The following is an 18,796-nucleotide window of genomic DNA, read 5'->3' on the forward strand; positions in this document are numbered from 1 at the left end:
GCTCATGGGCATTCGAGCAGCTGGGCGTTTTTGTATTGTTTATTCTATAAATCGCCGGTTCAGAGAACGTTTCATGGAAAGTTCCATTAGCGTTTGGGGTGATTTGATAAAGTTGATGCTTTTTCGAACAATCATACATTATTTAAAACCTTATTTAATTTAGTTCACAGCCTTTCAGCATTTCCCACGACACTCTTTCAAACTCATCAACATCATGCCAAACCGCTCACCGCCCCCATTTAACACTTGAAGCCACATGATACTGATTGCTCAAACATTTTCTCGTCAAGTGCCAAAAAAGTGATTTTCACACGTGTTTCCCGACACCAACCGCAAGTCGTCGGATGCTCCCAGTTTCGTGTTCATGTTCGTACCAAAATTTTAACCTGCCGGTATATGTGTGTGTGTATACTTACATCGTACGGAATGTGAAACTGCTGCACGAGATTACACTGCAGGAACATTCGCACAGCCGCCCGGCAGGTATCGTCGTCATCCAAGTCAAAGTCTGTGGGAAGGGAAGGAAAAAAAGCAAAAAAAAAATGGCGTTGGATTAAAGCACACAGACACAGTTCAAAACGATTGTAGGGTTAGTTTTTATTTTGAAGTTTAAAAAATATTAAAAAAAAAATTAAACATAATCAATTTCAGTGCAAACAAATTAATAAAAGAAAGAAGAAACGATTTGATTTGTAGGGATCTTTCTTATCATAAGCATCATCAGTTTGTGTTGGGAAATAATTAACTCAATAAATTTTCTAACCATACACATAAACACAAGTCACTTGCTCCGAATCTGAAAGGATTCAAGCGTAGGCAATCATCTCACCAAACCCGAAGCAAATGTGAAGCCAACGATGAGGTTGTGAAGCAACGCAAAATATTCATATCACACGTGGTGGTGTCGTGGCAGTAAATATCTCTTCACGGCTCCACGTGCAAAGTGTTAAATTTACAGCCAAGGCCGGCGAATGGCAACGATCTGTCAAGATCTCATAACAACGCAAGAAAAGACGCAAATCTTAATCATAAATGTTGGATTTACTGGGTTCTCGCGTCATTTTTCCCGACTGTCTAGGAACAACTGCGGGTTGAGCGGGTTGAGATTATGAAAAACGACGTTAAGGGAAGCTTTCTGACAGCGGTATTTCGTCTGTTGTGTGCTATCTTGTGACCAGCCATGCCAGATATACAGATAAATCTTTATTATACAGATTTCTCGATCTAAAAATTCAAAAAATCTGTACATACAGATATTTTAAAATGATTTAATTGAAAATTTCAACAATTTAGTAATTGAGTTATGCTTAAATATGATTAAAAAACTCAAATCTTCTGTTAAAAATTAAAAAAAAGTTCTGTGGCTTCGAATTTGACATGATACAGATAAAATACAGATTTATTTTTAAGAAAATACAGATCTCCCATAAAATAATATGGCATCGTTGCTTGTGACAACGACCATTTATTACTATTCTAGATAATCGATTTTTAAAGTTTGATGGTAAATATTTTCAAAACTATGAATGATAAAGCCAAACTTTTTGAAGCAATCAGTCCGTATACTGTCGCTTAACAAACGCTCCAAGTTTCTTAATCAGTATATTTTCAAAAACAAAGGATTGCATTGCCTTTAGAAAGTGTCTATCAACATAAATTTGTGAAAAACAAGAAAAAAAAATCCACATTTTCCAACAACATGTACACTGCCCATGATCGCATAAATGTCCCATATGCATTTTCATCGTTTTTGAGTTATCGATGCAGTTTGGTTCAAAATCGTGTGCTCTTTCCGAAAAGCCTATAACATCCAATACTTTGCTCTAGAAATCAGGAGGAAATCCAGTTTTTTTTCACGAAAACTTAACACGTAGCCTTATGTGTGGGACAAACTTCAAATGCGTTTTTCTCAGCTTGCTGTTTTTGCACATGGGACATTTATGCGAACATGGGCAGTACAGTATGTAAAAAAAGTATTTACGCCCATTGAGCACTATGCACATTTTGTGATTGAACATGTAAACAATTTGAAGTTTGAAAAAAAACCTAGTACTACTTTTTTTTCAGAAACTTATGCCGAACATTTTGTCACAAAATGCTCATGAAAAGATGATTTCTATAAAAAGTTATATAATAAATACTATTACAAAAGTCGAAACAGGTGCAAAAAATGTTTGTACACCTTTCAAAAATTAAACACAAATAAAGTTATTTGTTGACAAATCACCATAAATCCAGTCTACGAACTCCAAATAGGCATCCTTGACTGATTAAAAACATAATTTGGATTGAATTTAAAGTTTACTAACTACTTAGTATAAAAGTTTATATAATTCTGGAAATTCTATATAAAACTTATCTAAACTTAATTTTGAAAACTTTTAATTCAACTAAATGTCAATATATTACCATAGAATTGCTAATTAAACATTTTGGAGTGGGTATAACACCGTTTTGGGGGTCTTTGTATCGGTAGAATAGATTTTTCGTTGGAATTTCGTTTTTAGATACCTGGGCAAAAAGTCAGTTTTATCCACGAGAACAAAAAATACAAAAGTCCATACATTTTTGGTAGGTTGCTCAAACGTACCATAACAACGTATTTAAAAACGTGGGTTTTATAGAACACCTAGATGTCTGGGTATCAAAAGATCGGAAATTTTATGCCCTTTCCGATGGCACATAGGTTGACTTGCGAATCGTGGACCGGTTTAGATGCCGGCGGATTTTCCGACGACGTAATTCCGGGTTGGTACGAATTTCCAACGATACAAAAACCATCAAAACGGTGTTATACCCAATTCAAAATATTTATTTAGCAATTCTATGGTAATATATTCACATTTAGCTAAATTAAAAGTTTGCAAAATTAAGTTTAGGTAAGCTTTGTATAGAATTTCTAGAGTTTTATAAACTTTTATACTAAGTAGTTAGTAAACTTTATATTCAATCCAAATTATTTTTTCAATCAGTCAAGGATGCCTATTTGGAGTAGGCAGACTGGATTTAGGTGATTTCATTGTTATGTTTTATTTATCACATAAAGGGTGGCTCCTCTTCCGTCAAGTAAATTATATTAAACACTTCTGCTACCAAGCCTCTGAAAATACTCAATTACAGATTCAATAAATGATTTTTTGAGTATGGACATTCTCTAAAATGTTCCGAATATGAGGGATGATTATAACTTTTATAAAGCTTACTGCTGGGTTTTTTCAAAGGCTTTCCGTGTGCGCTCGCTCATTCGCAACCCTGAGTGCTCATTAACATTTTTGATTAGGGAAATTTAAACGCGAATCGTAGCTCGAGCGAACATGTCGGTCTGTATCAGATCACAAAGATGAATCATGTTTTAGCAATACTTTCACTAAATGGTTAACATTAGAGCACTTCTCTCAGATTACGGTCATACATTTTTTTGTATTTTTTAATCTGGTTGAATCTTTTTCGGTATCTTTGGTATGCCCAAAGAAGCCATTTTGCATAATTAGTTTGTCCATATAATTTTCCATACAAATATTTAAATTTTCAACACTGACTGTAGGTCTCCAATATGATTTGACCCTTGCGAATCCAATTTATTATTCAAAAACATAGTCAATGAAAATAAGCTATTCCAATTAATATATAAAAAAATGTTCCTAAGTGATGTTTCTACTGACATGCTGCGCCTTAAGCAAACAATATAACTAGGATTGAAAAACAAAAACATTCTCAAAAACGTAAAACGATTCGCGATACTTCCAAAGTGAGCGCTCCGTGAGCGAAAAATGAGCGCGAGCGCGAGCGTGGGGCAAACGCGAGCTGAAAAAATCGGAGCAAACGTGAGCGCGGGCAAACGTGAGCTAGCTCGCGCAGCGCTCCTCCTCACGAATGAGCGAAAATGAGCGCTCACGAGCGCGTGAGGATCGCAACACTGGCTTACAAAAAATTTTTGGTCGCAAAAATTTTTCAACCTTATTTTTCATTATAAAATCAAATTTGCAATCAAAAAGTACCCTAGTGAAAATTCGATAAAATTCACCGTTTTCAAGTTAAAGCCATTTTTAGGTAACTTTATTGAAAATATTAGCAGTTTTTCCTTTTTTTAAATTAGTGCACATGTTTGCCCACTTTTTCAAAAAATATTTTTGAAAAGCTGAGAAAATTCTCTACATTTTGCTTTTTTGAACTTTGCTGATTCGACCCTTAGTTGCTGAGATATTGTCATGCAAAGGTTAAAAAACAGGAAAATTGATGTTTTCTAAGTCTCAGCCAAACAACCCACCATTTTCTTACGTCGATATCTCAAACTAATGGTCCGATTTACAATGTTAAAATTTGAAACATTCGTAAAACTGTTTGATCTTTTCGAAAACAATATTTTCAAAAAAAAATTAATAAAGACTAACATTTCAAAAGGTCGTCATATTGAATTTTTAACCCTTTTGAAATGTTAGTCTTGAACTTCAACTTTAAAATATTCAAAAACCGTTGAAAACTTCGCGCTAAGTTCACACTTTTCATATGCATTGTAGTGCCGTTCAGATCGTGCAATTTTGACGCACTCTGCAATTGTGATGAAGTTTGTTTATTGAACTAAAAAAAAATCTTTGAATTCCTCATAAAAGCAAAATAGAGTCTGGAAAGCTTTCTTCTAGAATCGGACAAATGTGTAATGAGATAGTTCCTGCGGAGAACACACTTCGTTGGAATTGCAAACGAGGTCAATTTCCTGATAAAACCTGTGCATTGTGCTACTTTCCCATTATTCCTAATACAGTCCCCCCCCCCCACTAGCACAACACACAATAGTAACCGCTTAATATGGTAACACAAACCCGCCGAGTCCGGGAACCCAAATCGTCAATGGGAGGAAACAAAAACCCCCGCAACTGTCGGGATTCCGGGAACTCGGAATGGTGTGTGCGTGTGTGTGTGTGTCCGATTTGTCACCACAGCCGGCACCGCCCAGAAGCAGTTGCATCAATTCTAATTCCCCTCCCGGTTCCGCGATAAATAAAATCCACCCACTCGAGGAAAGTGGGCGAACAAAAGGGGAAATTTACGCAAATTATACCACGTAAGGTATAATTTCTGTGCGTGGAAATCGCGAGCGAAGTGAGGGTTTGCAAATTAACATTTCATAAACTGGAATTTGAATAATGTGGGAGTGAACCGTTGGGTTATGTTTGGTTTTGAGTGTTGACTGATTGGAAAGCGAATTCTTGTGTTTTATTGTTAATTTTGGAACAGAAAACTTTTGTTTGCATGTACAAAATTTAAAAATTCATAAAGTTTTAAATGTTTTTTTATTCAGGTTTTTTTTAACTATTGGTAACGAAAAATCTAACTCAGCAGTTCATTCGTCAACAATTGAACATAAAAACAATTTTCCAACTTCTCGAATCGCTCTCTCCTCATCAGCACCAAATCACCAGCAGAAGCCCCCGCGCTCAATTACCATAAATCCGCTTAACAAGGGTTAAAAGGTTTTTCCAATCAGTCTGCAAACAAAGGAAAATTAATATTTTATTCCTGATGCTGGTGCTGCTCCTCTCCACAAATCCTAATCCTTAATCAAGCTCCGATTTCCGTCGGAAATAATCAACGTAAGGAGAAGAAAACCCTCCCAAGTTGTTCTCTCTGGCACACACCCACACAAACATACATTTAAGGCATGAAATCTGGGTTTTCTTTCTTCTTTTCTTGATGGTTGGGAAGAGGAATTGCCAGTATCTTCGATTCGCTGCTCTTGAGCAGGACATCGTGATTCTGGCAGTATCATTTGATTTTCCAGTCATTTCTCTGTTTTTTTTTCTTCCTATTTGCTGGAGAAAAAGTCCAAGTCCGAGCACGCGTGAATGGCCATCAATAATGTAAACCACTCTTGCAATTCTTGGGAAATCCTAAGTTTTGGTGAGGAATACTCGTTAAGGGGAAAATAGGGTTTGATCTAGTTTCGAGACCCTTGCCGATCTTGCTCTGAACCGAATTTAAATGGTTTCAATTGGGTTCCATTTGAGAAGATTAAATTGGGGCTTCAATTTTCGAAATTAATATTTTACGAGTTTCGTTCTGTGGACAATTGAGCATGTTGTAAAGCTTGTACCCTTCAAAATAAATTACAATGCAGATTCGAAAACCATTGTCGCCACATCCCATTTGCTTAATTGATGAGCACTGCTAGAATGAAATAACGCACTTTATATTGTGCTACCGTTCTACGACCACACAAAAGCATATGAAACCAATCAACTCGGTGAAAATCTGTGTGGAAGGTGAATTCGAATTTCCATTTTTTTTTTTGTCGATTCAAATACAGTATGATTGGTCCAACATGATGGAAAGTAATTGAATCAATTTTTAAAAGGGTGCAACGAAAATCCAATTAAAACGTGACCCACGCGTGGGATATTGGACACTGCGAAAAATTGAATGTTTAAATTTTAGTAAAAATTTCATATAATGATTTCAAGAAGCTCGACAGTTTTATTGAATTGAATCAAACAAATAAAACATTTAACAAATTCAAATTGTGCTTCATTGCTTAATGTTTTTTACATCACTTCCCATGGTGAAAACAACCCAAAACTAGTCAGACAGTTCTCTCACTCTGTGCACCAATTGGACCCGGTACAGTCCAGACTCGATTATTCGAAGGCCTTGGCATAATGTCATTTCGGATAATAGAAACTTCGGATAATCGAATTACGAAAAATCTTTTTGCCTTCCTCACCTCAATGAGGAAAGGCTTTAAAATCACTCGAAAAATGAACTTCTTTATTTGACCTCGTAGACCCACCTTCACGTATGCCTATCGACTCAGAGTCAAATTCTGAACAAATGTCTGTGCGTGTGTCTGGATGTGAGTCCGTGCACCGAAAAATATGCACTCGATTATCTCCGTACTGGCTGAGCCGAATTGAACCGTTTTAGTCTCATTCGATCCGTCTTGGGGTCCCACAAGACCCTAGTTAATATTATGAGGTTTAGAAAAGTACTTCAAAAGTTATGCTAAAAAAACGATTTTAGCTAAACTTCGGAAGATTGTAAAAAGGGTGGTTTTTGTAAGAAAACCCATCATGCTATATATTATTAGAAAGGCATTTGAAAGACCTTTCCAACGCGTTGAAAAGATTGTAGATCAGACAACCCCATCAAAAGTTATGAGCACTTAAGTGTTATTTAAAGACTTTTTTGAAGCCGGATCTCAAATATTTTGATAAAAAAGTTGTCCGGATCTATCATGCGACCCATCGTTGGATAGGTAATCAAAAGACCTTTCCAACAAGCCCAAAAGATTGAAGATCTGACCACCCTATCAAAACTTATAAGTACTTTAGTGTTTTTGATACACTTTTTCGAGGCCGGATCTCAGATTATTTGATAAAAAAATAAGTGTTATTTATAAATTTTTTTGAGGATGTGTAGTGTCTTTACTTTATGAATGTGAAGAAGGCACCAACCACCTAAAAATGAATTAAGTAACGTTTTTTTTATTCTAGAGCTTCATTATGACCCCTAAACTACTCTTAAGTGATTTTGAATTTATAAAACCAAGAAGACTGCCAAAACGGCTGTGATGAAATTTTGAAAAATGCATTTTTGATTTAATAGGTAATTAACTGGGATAGCAGAACTCGAATTTCATGGTAAAAGTAAGAAACCACAAAATAGCTTTTTTTGTTTTTGATTAGATTATCCCAAGTCCCGTAAAAACCTTCGGATTATCGAACTTCGGATAATCGAAACTTTGAATATTCGAGGCTACGGATAATCGAGTCTGGACTGTACCAGTTATTTGACTGACGAGGCACTGCCACCTCTCTGTTTCGGAAATTAAATTTGAAACATAGAATTGATTTGCGGTTATTGTGTGCAAACGTCTATCGTACGATGCATTTCGGTACGTTCCGGTGAAAAGGATCATATGTAACATGTAACAAAAACAGAAAACTAAAAATGGTCGCGATTTTCACAAAAAAAGACAAAAATACAAAAAGACAAAAAAACAAAAAGACAAAAAGACAAAAAGACAAAAAGACAAAAAGACAAAAAGACAAAAAGACAAAAAGACAAAAAGACAAAAAGACAAAAAGACAAAAAGACAAAAAGACAAAAAGACAAAAAGACAAAAAGACAAAAAGACAAAAAGACAAAAAGACAAAAAGACAAAAAGACAAAAAGACAAAAAGACAAAAAGACAAAAAGACAAAAAGACAAAAAGACAAAAAGACAAAAAGACAAAAGACAAAAGACAAAAGACAAAAGACAAAAGACAAAAAGACAAAAAGACAAAAAGACAAAAAGACAATAGGACAAATGACAAATAATTATTCATCTTTATTTCAGTTGAAGACAAAACAAATATGTTGTTTAAAATCTACCTTATTGCAACAATTTAACATGTTTGAATGTGATTGGAAGTAGTGAATCGCGTAAAATTTGGAAATAAGCTATAGAACGTTTAAATTTGACAAATGATAGAAAAAACATAGGTATCCCATTCAAAAAGCATTACGCATCATTTTTTAAGGGCTGGGCCTTAAACTTATTATGCACTTATAAACCACCTCGGGATTTGAACTCATGAAATTTGGTTATGAATCTGAATCAGGCAGACAACAAATTATTTAAATTTTAATGATATTGGAGAAAGAATTGTTGAACAATCCTTTTGCAACCATTTGTCATTGAATAATTCTCCGCCAACTCATACGAAATCGGTAAAAGTTGCCCCGACCATTCTTCGATTTGCGTGAAACTTTATCTTAAGACAGGGGTGCCAAAAGTTTTTAAATATTTCCTCTTAGACTATAAAAACGTCTATCAGTTGAAGTTTACTATATTTTTAGACTTTTTCGTCAGTATAAAACAACACAAGAGGATTGGCCTGTTTTTTCCAACAGTTTTTTTTTTCAAAAATACAAATAATGAACAATTCATTTTTAAATTCAAATTTGGTCAGGCCGCTGCAAATATTTGGCTGACGACATTGTTAATTTCACACATATAATGAAAATGGAAGAGAAACGTTTTTTTTTCCAATGCAATTGTGTTTTCAATTAAATTTTGAAAGATGTTGGAAAATATATTTAGAATTTGTGACGTAAATTTATGTAAGAGCGTTATTTTTAATTAAATGCAACTTATGATGATAAATCGTTGCCAAAAGACTTTTCTACAAGTATCTCTTCAATTTCATTAAATTTTGGTTTGCCTGAATCATTTGTAATCTAAATGTCATGAAATCGCCCAGTCCAAGAAAATGATGCGTTATGACTATACTATTTTTTAAATGTTTATTATTTACTGCTTCATTAATTTTTGAATGTTTCATGACTTATTTTAAAATATGTTTGATGAAAAATTTTGCGAAATTTACTTTTTTTTAAATTGTTTGAATGAAATAGACTCATGAACAAAATATTTGTGTCGTAATGTCGGGAATGCGGATAAATTATAAATTTAGATGAAAAAAATATATAAAATAATTTCACAGATGGGTCAAAGGGCCATTTTACATGATTATCTGAAATGGATCCGCGGGCCACAAAAAATCACCTCGCGGGACACATTTAGCCCGCGGGCCATACTTTGGTCACCCCTGATCACGAATCTGAGCTCTATTTTTCGAATATTCGAAAAAGTCGCGTTTTTCAATAATTTGCAGCTTGAGATGGTAATGGTTTGGAAATTTTGTGTTAAATAAATTTTTTTGTTACAACAAATTAAAAGCAAACAACAAAAATTAAGGCAAAAATACAATTACTCTCACCGATAAACTTAAAGCTGTACAGCTTGTACTCCTCGGCGGACGCGATGGCGTCGTTGACTAGCTTGAGCGTTTGGTCCGGCGGTGCCGTCGCGTGGTACGACAGACATTCGAGGGCGACCTTTTGCTTGGCCATCAGCTTGCAGGCGCTCTCGTACATCTGGGTGTTGTGAATTCCCAGCCCGCAGAAGATGGCGAACGCCTCGAAGATTGAAATATCACAGCTCGTAAATTGTAAATCATTTTCCTGGGGGGTCGACGAAAAAAGTCACACAAAAAAGGGAATTAGGGAAGCACTGTTTTGCCGGGTTTGTGGTCAAGCTAACCTTATTAATTAATTGAGCGACACCAATCACAGCCTGCTGACCGTTGACGATCGGCATACAGAGGAGGTTTTTGGCGCTAAGGTCGTCCGTGCCGCCGGTCCCGCCGGAAGAGCCCTGACCTTCAGCTTGGTGCTGTGACGGATGCGTATGTGGCTGTTGCTGTGGCTGCTGCTGCTGGGGATGATAAATGGGTTTGTCCTTGAGCCACTCGTTGACGTCGTGAATGTTGAGCGTTTCCCCGGTGCTGGCCACGTACTCGGCAATCTGGGCCAGCGTCGAACTGTTCAGGTCGTTCACCGAGGGCCGCGAGATGTTGGCCGCGGACGGACTGTTGCTGCCCAGCTCGAAGATCATCGTAAAGCGGGCCGAACTGGACTTTTGCTGGAGATGAAAAAGAAAGACAAAACTCCCTTTCAATAAAATGACAAAATTCAATTTCAATAAAAGCTCATGACCGAAGAACCTCTTCATTCCGACCAACTTGGCCGGTATCAACCGGTAAATGACGAGATGAAAGGAACAATAACAATATTGAGAGCTCAACAACCCATCGACTATGCCCCTCCCCCGTACAGTCATCAGCGTTAAGTTCAATATCGATTGACATCGTCATCGCCGGTTGGTCTTGAACGTTCGTTATGAGCTCCTGGAAAATGTCCTGCCACTACAGGGCCTCACTGACATTCTCTGGGGCGACTGCAGAGGATTAGATTGATTCACGTTTCGCCACTGTCCCTCTCAATGAGTTTTCGTTTTACATTTACGAAAAGGTAGCATTTAATGTGCTGTCGTTTTAAATTTCACTGTCTTTGGTGGTTCCAAACTGATGAGACTTTCGCGGAAAAGCTATTCTTAACATTCGCAGAAATCATCGGTGCTAGTAACAAGACCCCCATTTTGTTTTTTGTCTACCAACCTGCTGCTTGACGACCTCCTCGACGTCGACGTTGTGACTCGTGCGCCGCGACAACGTCTGGTGACCCTTCTCCGGTCGGTCCAGCATCCGTTCCAGGTGGTTCTGCTGAAAGGACGAGAAGAAGAAGAAGAAAAAAATAAAGTCGAACAGTTTTGCCATGGGGTTTGAACGGGAACGCGAGTGATGCCCTCCAGCATTGATTCGGGGGTGGCGGTGAGGTGGTGGATTGATTAAAACAAAGTGACGCAATTGTTGAGTGATTGGGGGGTGTGATGGGTGGCGATTTATAAAAGATGAGTGGTGTGGAAAAGGTGCAATAAAAATCCCACCCCCTGCTGGGTGGCGTGACGGATTTATGGAAAAGGGTTAGTAGAAAGAGTCCTTCCGGTTTCACCACGGTAAACGAGGTTTTAATTGAGCGGTGAGTGTGCGGATCATGGTGATTGAAAATTCTTTGTGTAAATGCTACTGGGGGTTTTCCATCATTGTGAATGCAGAAATAAATTGGATGGATTTGCAGCAGAGAGGATACTTCCACCGCAGCATAAATTAACAATTTCTGAGGTATTATTTAACACAATTGTGGAATTTTCCATTCACGTGCATAATATGGATACTGGATACTCCGCTTCAGTTAACTTTTATTGAATAACAGATGAACGAACCGCACTCGGAAAGGTAAATACGATGGCTTCTGTCCCTAAGGACATTAATTGGGTAGAGCCTATGTATAGCAATTGCAATTTTGTGCGTTGGAAATGTTGATTTTTCTGAAACAATTAATATTCAGCTTAAGGGGTTACATACATGTAGAAAATCACAAAATTTCATATTACAGAAAATTTATTAAATCAACTTAAAACATGATTTTCAATCACTCCTGAAAGTTTCATGAAGATATTTCAAGATTAAAGTAAGTTACAGACGATTTAGGCTGAAAATTTTGCCATGCGCAAAGCGAATTGTCAAACTTTGCGAGCGTTTTTCTCTGAACACCGAGTTGATTTACGGGTTCCACGATATCTCGAGATGGGATAGACCAAATTGGCTGAAATTTTGGGTGAAGACTCGCAAGACTTATCCCGTGTGCATGACGAAACCCGATTTAGAAATTTTGCATTTTTCAAAAATACAAAAATCAAAAACTTTCGATTTTTTATATGAAACTCATTGAAAATCGGCATTCGTCAAACACACACCGGTTTAACGAGTCTTCACCAAAATTTTGAGCCGATTTGGTCAAGGCAGTGTTGAGATATCGTGGCATCCGTTTTTTCAAAATGCTTACTTCGTATAGCTGTATCTCAGCAATGATACAACCAAATGTGTTCAAATTTATTTTGTAAATAGTTGAAAATGTATATTTTAATGTCCTGAAAAAAGATTTAAAAAAATATTGAGTTTGTGCTCAAACCATCCTCTGACATTTTGCCGATTTACATGTATGTAACCCCTTATATTGTTATTCAGATTTTTATATGTTTTGCCCATTTAAAATATTTGAAAGTATGTTTTAAAATGCTTAGTGCCTTAAAAAACTGTTTCAATGAATATTTTATTTTAATAAAAAAAACATCATCTTGTTGCATTAAGTACTATGGGAAATTCAGGAAATCAAATTGAAAATTTAAAAATTAGAAAACAAACTACCTTAACTCAGAATTGGTCTGCAATTGAGCAATCAATCTGTTCAAAGCGAACAAATTTCACCAAGCTTTTCAAATGGTATGATACTCAAAACTCACCGGAAAATCCTGCGCCCACTTCAATATCAATTTTGTTGATTGATGGCCATCACCAAGGCAACAGCAACTGCAGCAATGTTGCGATGATCGGTCGGTAGGGTGCCCAAAACAGAGCAGAAAATGTTTCAAAACTTCGCTCCGCACGTCTGAAATATGTTTTCTGATTTTGAGCTGAATCAAATATTTTTTAAACTTTCAATGACAGTGGTTTACTTTTGAAACAAATGTTAATATTTTTTTCCGGGCACCCTATCGTACAGGCTACCGGAAGTCAGAGCCCCCCCAGGGCATCACGATGCAATCCAGCTGTCAGAATAAATAGCTATTCGAATGGTTTTTTTTTTCGCGCCCCCACTTTACCCTTTACTTTACGGTTCGACCGTTCATGTTTCTATACATTTTCTGTGGCTTGGATGGATTTTGGAGGATTTGGGGGAGATTTGGGTTCATTAATCTCAAGCCCTTGATCAAGTCAGAATATTGAAAAAAATGTCAGTTCGTCAGTTTTCTGACGATTGCCTGTACTTCGGAAGAAGGAAGTAATACCCGGTATGGTCGATTTTATTCCATGACAAAAATGTCGTCCCCACTGCAGCTGTGTCGATAAATTGATTCAATATTATCTCGAAACGGCTTTTGCAGCGAGGCTACGTTGCGGCCATATTGCAGCCTGAAGGGACTTGCGTTTTTTTTCTCGCAACGAACGTGGCTGGTTCTGACTTTTGGCATTTGAGAAATTATCGATGGGTTATTTTGGGTGAAAAAGTCGCATCGGAATTTGGGACAGGAAATAAATTTTATTATTCATGGGTTGGCTACATGAAACAACATACCAACTTAATTCTATTTGCAGAGAAAGTGCACTGGAAATTGAAAATTCCCTCCCCCAATGGGTTAGTATGGCAACGGATCAACAGAAGAAAATGATTTGGTGCATCTCATTTGAAAATCCATTATATTTAATTCAAGCGGATTGTGAAATGGAATGCAGCTCAAATAATATCGATTTTATCTTTTACAAGGAGAGATTTTTTCAAAGGTCATGTAGAGTATAAAATTTAAACCATGTTAAGGGAAATATACTCAATGAGTATTACTCATCCTCATCACTCTAAGCGGTGGTGTCTGAGGTGCCTGAATGATGCTCGATAATCTGGGGTGTTTTCTGAAATTTACTAAAACCAAATACATCAACCAGTATAGCAGCTTTTTGTGAACATTTCTGTTTACCCGAGCATGGGTAAATTACAAGGGAAATGCGTAATAATACCTTTCTCTGGTATCAATACCAAATTTTGGTATTCCTGGACCCTTTAAAATTTGTCTTAAGGATTATGCAAGAGCAAAATATGGTATCATACCAATTTAAGGTATTGTTTTAATATTGCAAAATTGCAGCATTTGTCAATGGTCGAACACCACATTTTGGTATTCTTTTGGTATTACAGTATTTTATCAAATTCCTCTGAAACTATGGGAAAATTTTGACCAATTTTGACAAAATAATTAATTTTGCGCTAAAATGATGTCTCAAAGCGAATGCTTTCATTGAAAGCCGGAAATTTCAAAGTTGATTTTTAACATTTTTGATATACCCCCTAAAGAAATTACTTGAAACTGTGGAAAATTTTCAATGTCAGGATGCCACATTTTGGTATTGAATGGTTTAATCAATTTTCTCTGAAACTATGGAAATTTTTTTAAAATTTTGACGAGATAATTAATTTTGCGCTAAAATGACTTGAAACCCAAAAATGTTAAAGCTGATTTAATTTTTTTGTGATATACCCTCTAATATTTTTTTTCAAACACGTTGAAATTTCTCTAAGTCGGCATAACCAAATATTTTGAAAAACAAGACAATCAACAGACTATTGAATTTTGGTGAATTTCAATCCAGTTTCATTTAAATAATACTTATTTTTCAATCTTCTGGGTGGGCCTAGTGTGGGTCTCGTGGCGCAGGGGTAGCGGCTTCGGCTGCCGATCCCGATGATGCTATGAGACGCGGGTTCGATTCCCGCCTTATCCACTGAGCTTCTATCGGATGGTGAAGTAAAACGTCGGTCCCGGTTTCTCCTGTCTCGTCAGAGGCGCTGGAGCAGAAATCCCACGTTAGAGGAAGGCCATGCCCCGGGGGGCGTAGTGCCAATAGTTTCGTTTTTTTTTTTATTTTTCAATCTTGTTATTTTTCAGAAGCTTCAAGAACTTCAAGCACAGGCCGTTCATCAATGTCAAATGCATTCGGTGTGGTGAAGAATATCACTAAGAACAACATGGAATCATCAGGTGAGTAGATTTGGCTGTTGCATATGGATCATTTCCGTTTTTTCACTAACTGCAACTGCTGCTCTAAAAATGGTATGAAAATACCAAACTTAGGTATTTCTTGTGCAAATACCAGCGACCAAAATGTGCTCTTGGTTTCCCAGTAAAAGATGGTAAAATACCATGAAATCATACTAAAATCATGTTTGTGGAAGACCACAGGAATACTAAAATATGACTTTCCAAGGGCGCGGGAATACCTAAAATTAAAATTATGGGAATACCAAGTTTTGGTATTCAAGCAATGTTCAAAAATCCAGAAGACCTCAAGTTGGTATTGAAATGATTTTATTTTGTGGTATTATTTTACCTTTGGAATAACATGGTTTGGTATTTTTGTGCCCTTCCACATACAAGACTTTGATATGATTTCATGGTATTTTACCATCTATTACTGGGCAACCAAGGGCACATTTTGGTCCCTGTTATTTGCCCAAGTAATACCAAAATTTGGTATTCCCGTGTTATTTACCCCTGCTCGGGTAATGTGACTCTTGCCAAAAGTATTTCCAATTTCTTTTACAACCTTTTTCAAAGATATTTTCAAGTCTATTTTGGGCAGACGACAATGCATTGGGGCTCACGCAAATTTTATTATCAGCCTGCATTTTTTTTCTTCAGTTCACAACATTATTTATAACAATATTTGACTATTTTTAAATCATATTGTTGCAGGATTCGGTCCGTAAAATTACAATTTTGAAGTAAGAAAACAACAACTTACTTGGTTGTTGTGCACTCTTAAACTAACCAAAAAAGTAGCGTTTTCTGACATCACTGGCTTATTGGACTTCGCTTCTCGCTCGCTTTTCGTCAGCCTTCGTTGAGAATAGGTAACACGTCAAGTGACTCAGGGCGTTTGGTTTTTCTACAGTGCTTGCTAATTAATTGCATGTTTCTGGATTATTTTTCACGTGAAAAGCTGAGAGCCTTTGTTTTGATGCATTTTGCATGCAAAGCTCTCTTGAAAAGATGGCTTTGTTTGTAAAATACAACAAAATTTCAGTTGTGGTTAGTCTTGAAAAGACTGTTTAGAATTTTGGAAAATAACTCAGGTAGTCTTTAAAAAGGCTGTGAATTTTGTTTGAAATAACTTTGAGCTTAGGTAGTAAAAAATACCGCAACTCTAGTGTCCGTTCACTTCGAAGGTTCGTAAGCTCGCTCGGACCAACTTTCTCACTGGGAAAGCATGGCGTTATTTTGATGCCGCTAAAAACACTTTTTTTCCTATTTGTTTTCTTACATTGTTTTAGAAGGTATTTTACTAGGAAATCTTCGATTTTTTCAGAGATGGCTTTGATTTTTTGGAAATTATTTTCTATTTATTTTCTTTTTAAGCCTGCGCAATGATTTTAAGCAACACAGTTTGGGTTCTTTGATGTTAACCAGGAGTTAAATTATACATCGCCATTATCACATATCGTGATAAGCGGCTGTATGTTTATCGCCCAACCTTTCCTAAACCATAACACGTGTAAACTAACCTTATTCCGCTAGTAATTACAACACACACAAAAAAAAGTCCGACCAGGAGACCACGTGAGTACAGCACATTCATCAGCGCCGGATAATGGCGAAAGATTAACTTGTGGGTCGACGATTTTTCCACCAAAGCCACCCAACCCAAAAGCTTACCATTTGGCACTCGCTTCGGCGGAGCTGTTTCGAACGGAAATGGAAAGATTTGCCACTTTTAGTCACCACCCCGGCGAGTCCCGACCAACCTGCTAATGTTGATGAACACGCAAGTCGTGAATGTGACGTGACGTTGTTTTCGTGGCAAAAGTGTTGGAAATTTGTGCCAGGTCAAAGTTTGGTGCATTAACCCTAGCCGGTGCTCAGTGTGAGGCAATTACCACGACCTCTGGCAATTGACGGCGACGGTCGGAGTCTCTAATCCGCACGTTGTGGCCACAAATCTGCGCTTCGTTCTGTACAACAGCAAGCAAAAGGTGGTGCCTTCGTGAAGTGAGCCGATATCAAGTCATGTTGTGCTGAAGTTCAAAAAACATTACCTTGACCCTGTACTGGTTATTTTCCAGATCTAAACATGCACTCTACGCGGGAGGAGAGTTTGGAGGGAAGAGGGATCCATTAAAGAACCAAAAACGCTTGGACGACCTGTTGACGGATCAACACGAAGCACGCTCAGCAACTTACCGCTTCACCACAGTCCAGATCCAGCAGAAACACGGCACACCGTTCGCACTTGAGCAGCTCCCGGGCCTCGGTCATGATCTTCGTCACCAGACACTCCAGGTTGTTCTGCTCGGCGAAGATGTTCCGCGCCAGGTTCAGCAGGATCTGGTTCCGCCGGTACTCCAGGACAGACATTTCAAACAGTTGAGCATTTTGGATCCCGATCCCGCAGAAGGTCAGATACCGGCGGAAGATCTCCGTGTCCCGTTCCGTAAACTCCGGGGAACCTGCCAAAACAAATCATTGAACTTTTCAAGCAAACAAATATTCCCCGAAAACCCCTTCTCACCGTTAGTTTTGTTGATAATCTGCGCCACGCCAATCACCTGGCCCTCGTAATTACAGATCGGCATCGACAGGATGATATTCGTCTTGTAGCCGGTCTTTTGGTCCACCTCGCTGTTGAACCGCGGATCCTGGTAAGCCTCCTTGATGTTGATGGTTTCGTTCGTCTGGGCCACCGTGCCGGCGATGCCGACCCCGAACGGGATGATGAGCTCGTCCTGTTTGGCGCGCCGGATGGCCTCGTCGAGAGCTGGTTGGGGCGCAGAAGAGAACGAACAAAAAAGAAGCAGATATGAAGATTATGAGCGGATCGGGATCAGGTGTAAAAAGCAGTTCAATTTGAGTAGGATTAAGAAAGGTGGTTGTGATTAACGGTTATGTGTGTGTTGGTTAATACCATAATAACCACAGTTTAGGTTTCAATCGAAAGAGTACTGTTGTTTGATATAGCGCTGTCGGTCACTATTGCTAGTACCAACCACTAGTGTCTTCCTTTTTATCTACAAGGACTTCGCCGCCCTGGGCTCCCAAGTGTTTGAGTACGGCACCGAGCGACGGCACCGGATACCCATATTTACACAAATAATTTTAGAGCGCCCGCCGCGGGACTCGAACCGGCAACCTCTGGATTGTGAGTCCAGTGCGCGGTCCGATTGATCCACACGGGCGGGTTAATAAGAACCATAGTATGAATCTTAATGAAAATTTGGGAGGTTGTAGAGCTCAAAAAATGCAATTTTTGAGATAAATAAAAGATATGAAAATGAAAAAAAAATTATCATAATTTCATTTGGAAACTGTGTAATTCGTTGGAAACTCTTGCCACATCCGAAAACAGATTGATATTTCATAATTTGACCTCAAAAAAGTTCGGGTTCAGCACACCAGATTTCAAATGCATTTGGAATAATCAAAATCTAAAAAAGGGGAGCCGAGGACTTCGCGACACAAAATTTAGCGAAATTTTACCTCACACGGACATCACTCAACGGATTTTTTATTCCTCCTTTTTTCTATTCACTACACAGCTTAAAAAAATAGTTATCCAGCTGCGTATAAAAGGCCTGGGTTTAAAATAAATATTGGATTATTTCATGCAATTTTATGTGATTTTACACCCTGAAATATGAGTATGAGAAACCTACTTGACCGAAATGTCAAGCTCATATATGTGCTTATCCTTTCAAATTTACATCGGTCTGATGGCCGAGTGGGCTAAGGCGCCAGCCCTTACTGTTGG

The 18,796-nt window shown here is 37.7% G+C and overlaps 1 protein-coding gene across 8 annotated transcripts in view; it reads right to left on the minus strand.

Annotated features, from left to right (window-relative positions):
- Window positions 1-18,796, minus strand: part of LOC6039079 (cGMP-specific 3',5'-cyclic phosphodiesterase) — a 166,391-nt gene that overhangs the window by 35,811 nt on the left and 111,784 nt on the right. For 5 of the 8 annotated variants that reach the window (XM_038249750.1, XM_038249754.1, XM_038249755.1 and 2 more), the window contains 7 exons: window positions 17,561-17,806; window positions 17,233-17,498; window positions 17,088-17,129; window positions 11,000-11,104; window positions 10,084-10,464; window positions 9,761-10,004; window positions 417-508 (listed from right to left, as the gene is read on the minus strand). In XM_038249750.1, the coding sequence (XP_038105678.1) occupies window positions 417-508; window positions 9,761-10,004; window positions 10,084-10,464; window positions 11,000-11,104; window positions 17,088-17,129; window positions 17,233-17,498; window positions 17,561-17,806 (1,376 nt within the window). The remainder of the gene's footprint in view (window positions 1-416; window positions 509-9,760; window positions 10,005-10,083; window positions 10,465-10,999; window positions 11,105-17,087; window positions 17,130-17,232; window positions 17,499-17,560; window positions 17,807-18,796) is intronic. The other 3 variants (XM_038249749.1, XM_038249752.1, XM_038249751.1) reach the window with 3 other exon arrangements.

The sequence above is a fragment of the Culex quinquefasciatus genome, chromosome 1, assembly GCF_015732765.1.
Source record: "Culex quinquefasciatus strain JHB chromosome 1, VPISU_Cqui_1.0_pri_paternal, whole genome shotgun sequence".
In the NCBI taxonomy this organism is placed as follows: Eukaryota; Metazoa; Arthropoda; class Insecta; order Diptera; family Culicidae; genus Culex; species Culex quinquefasciatus.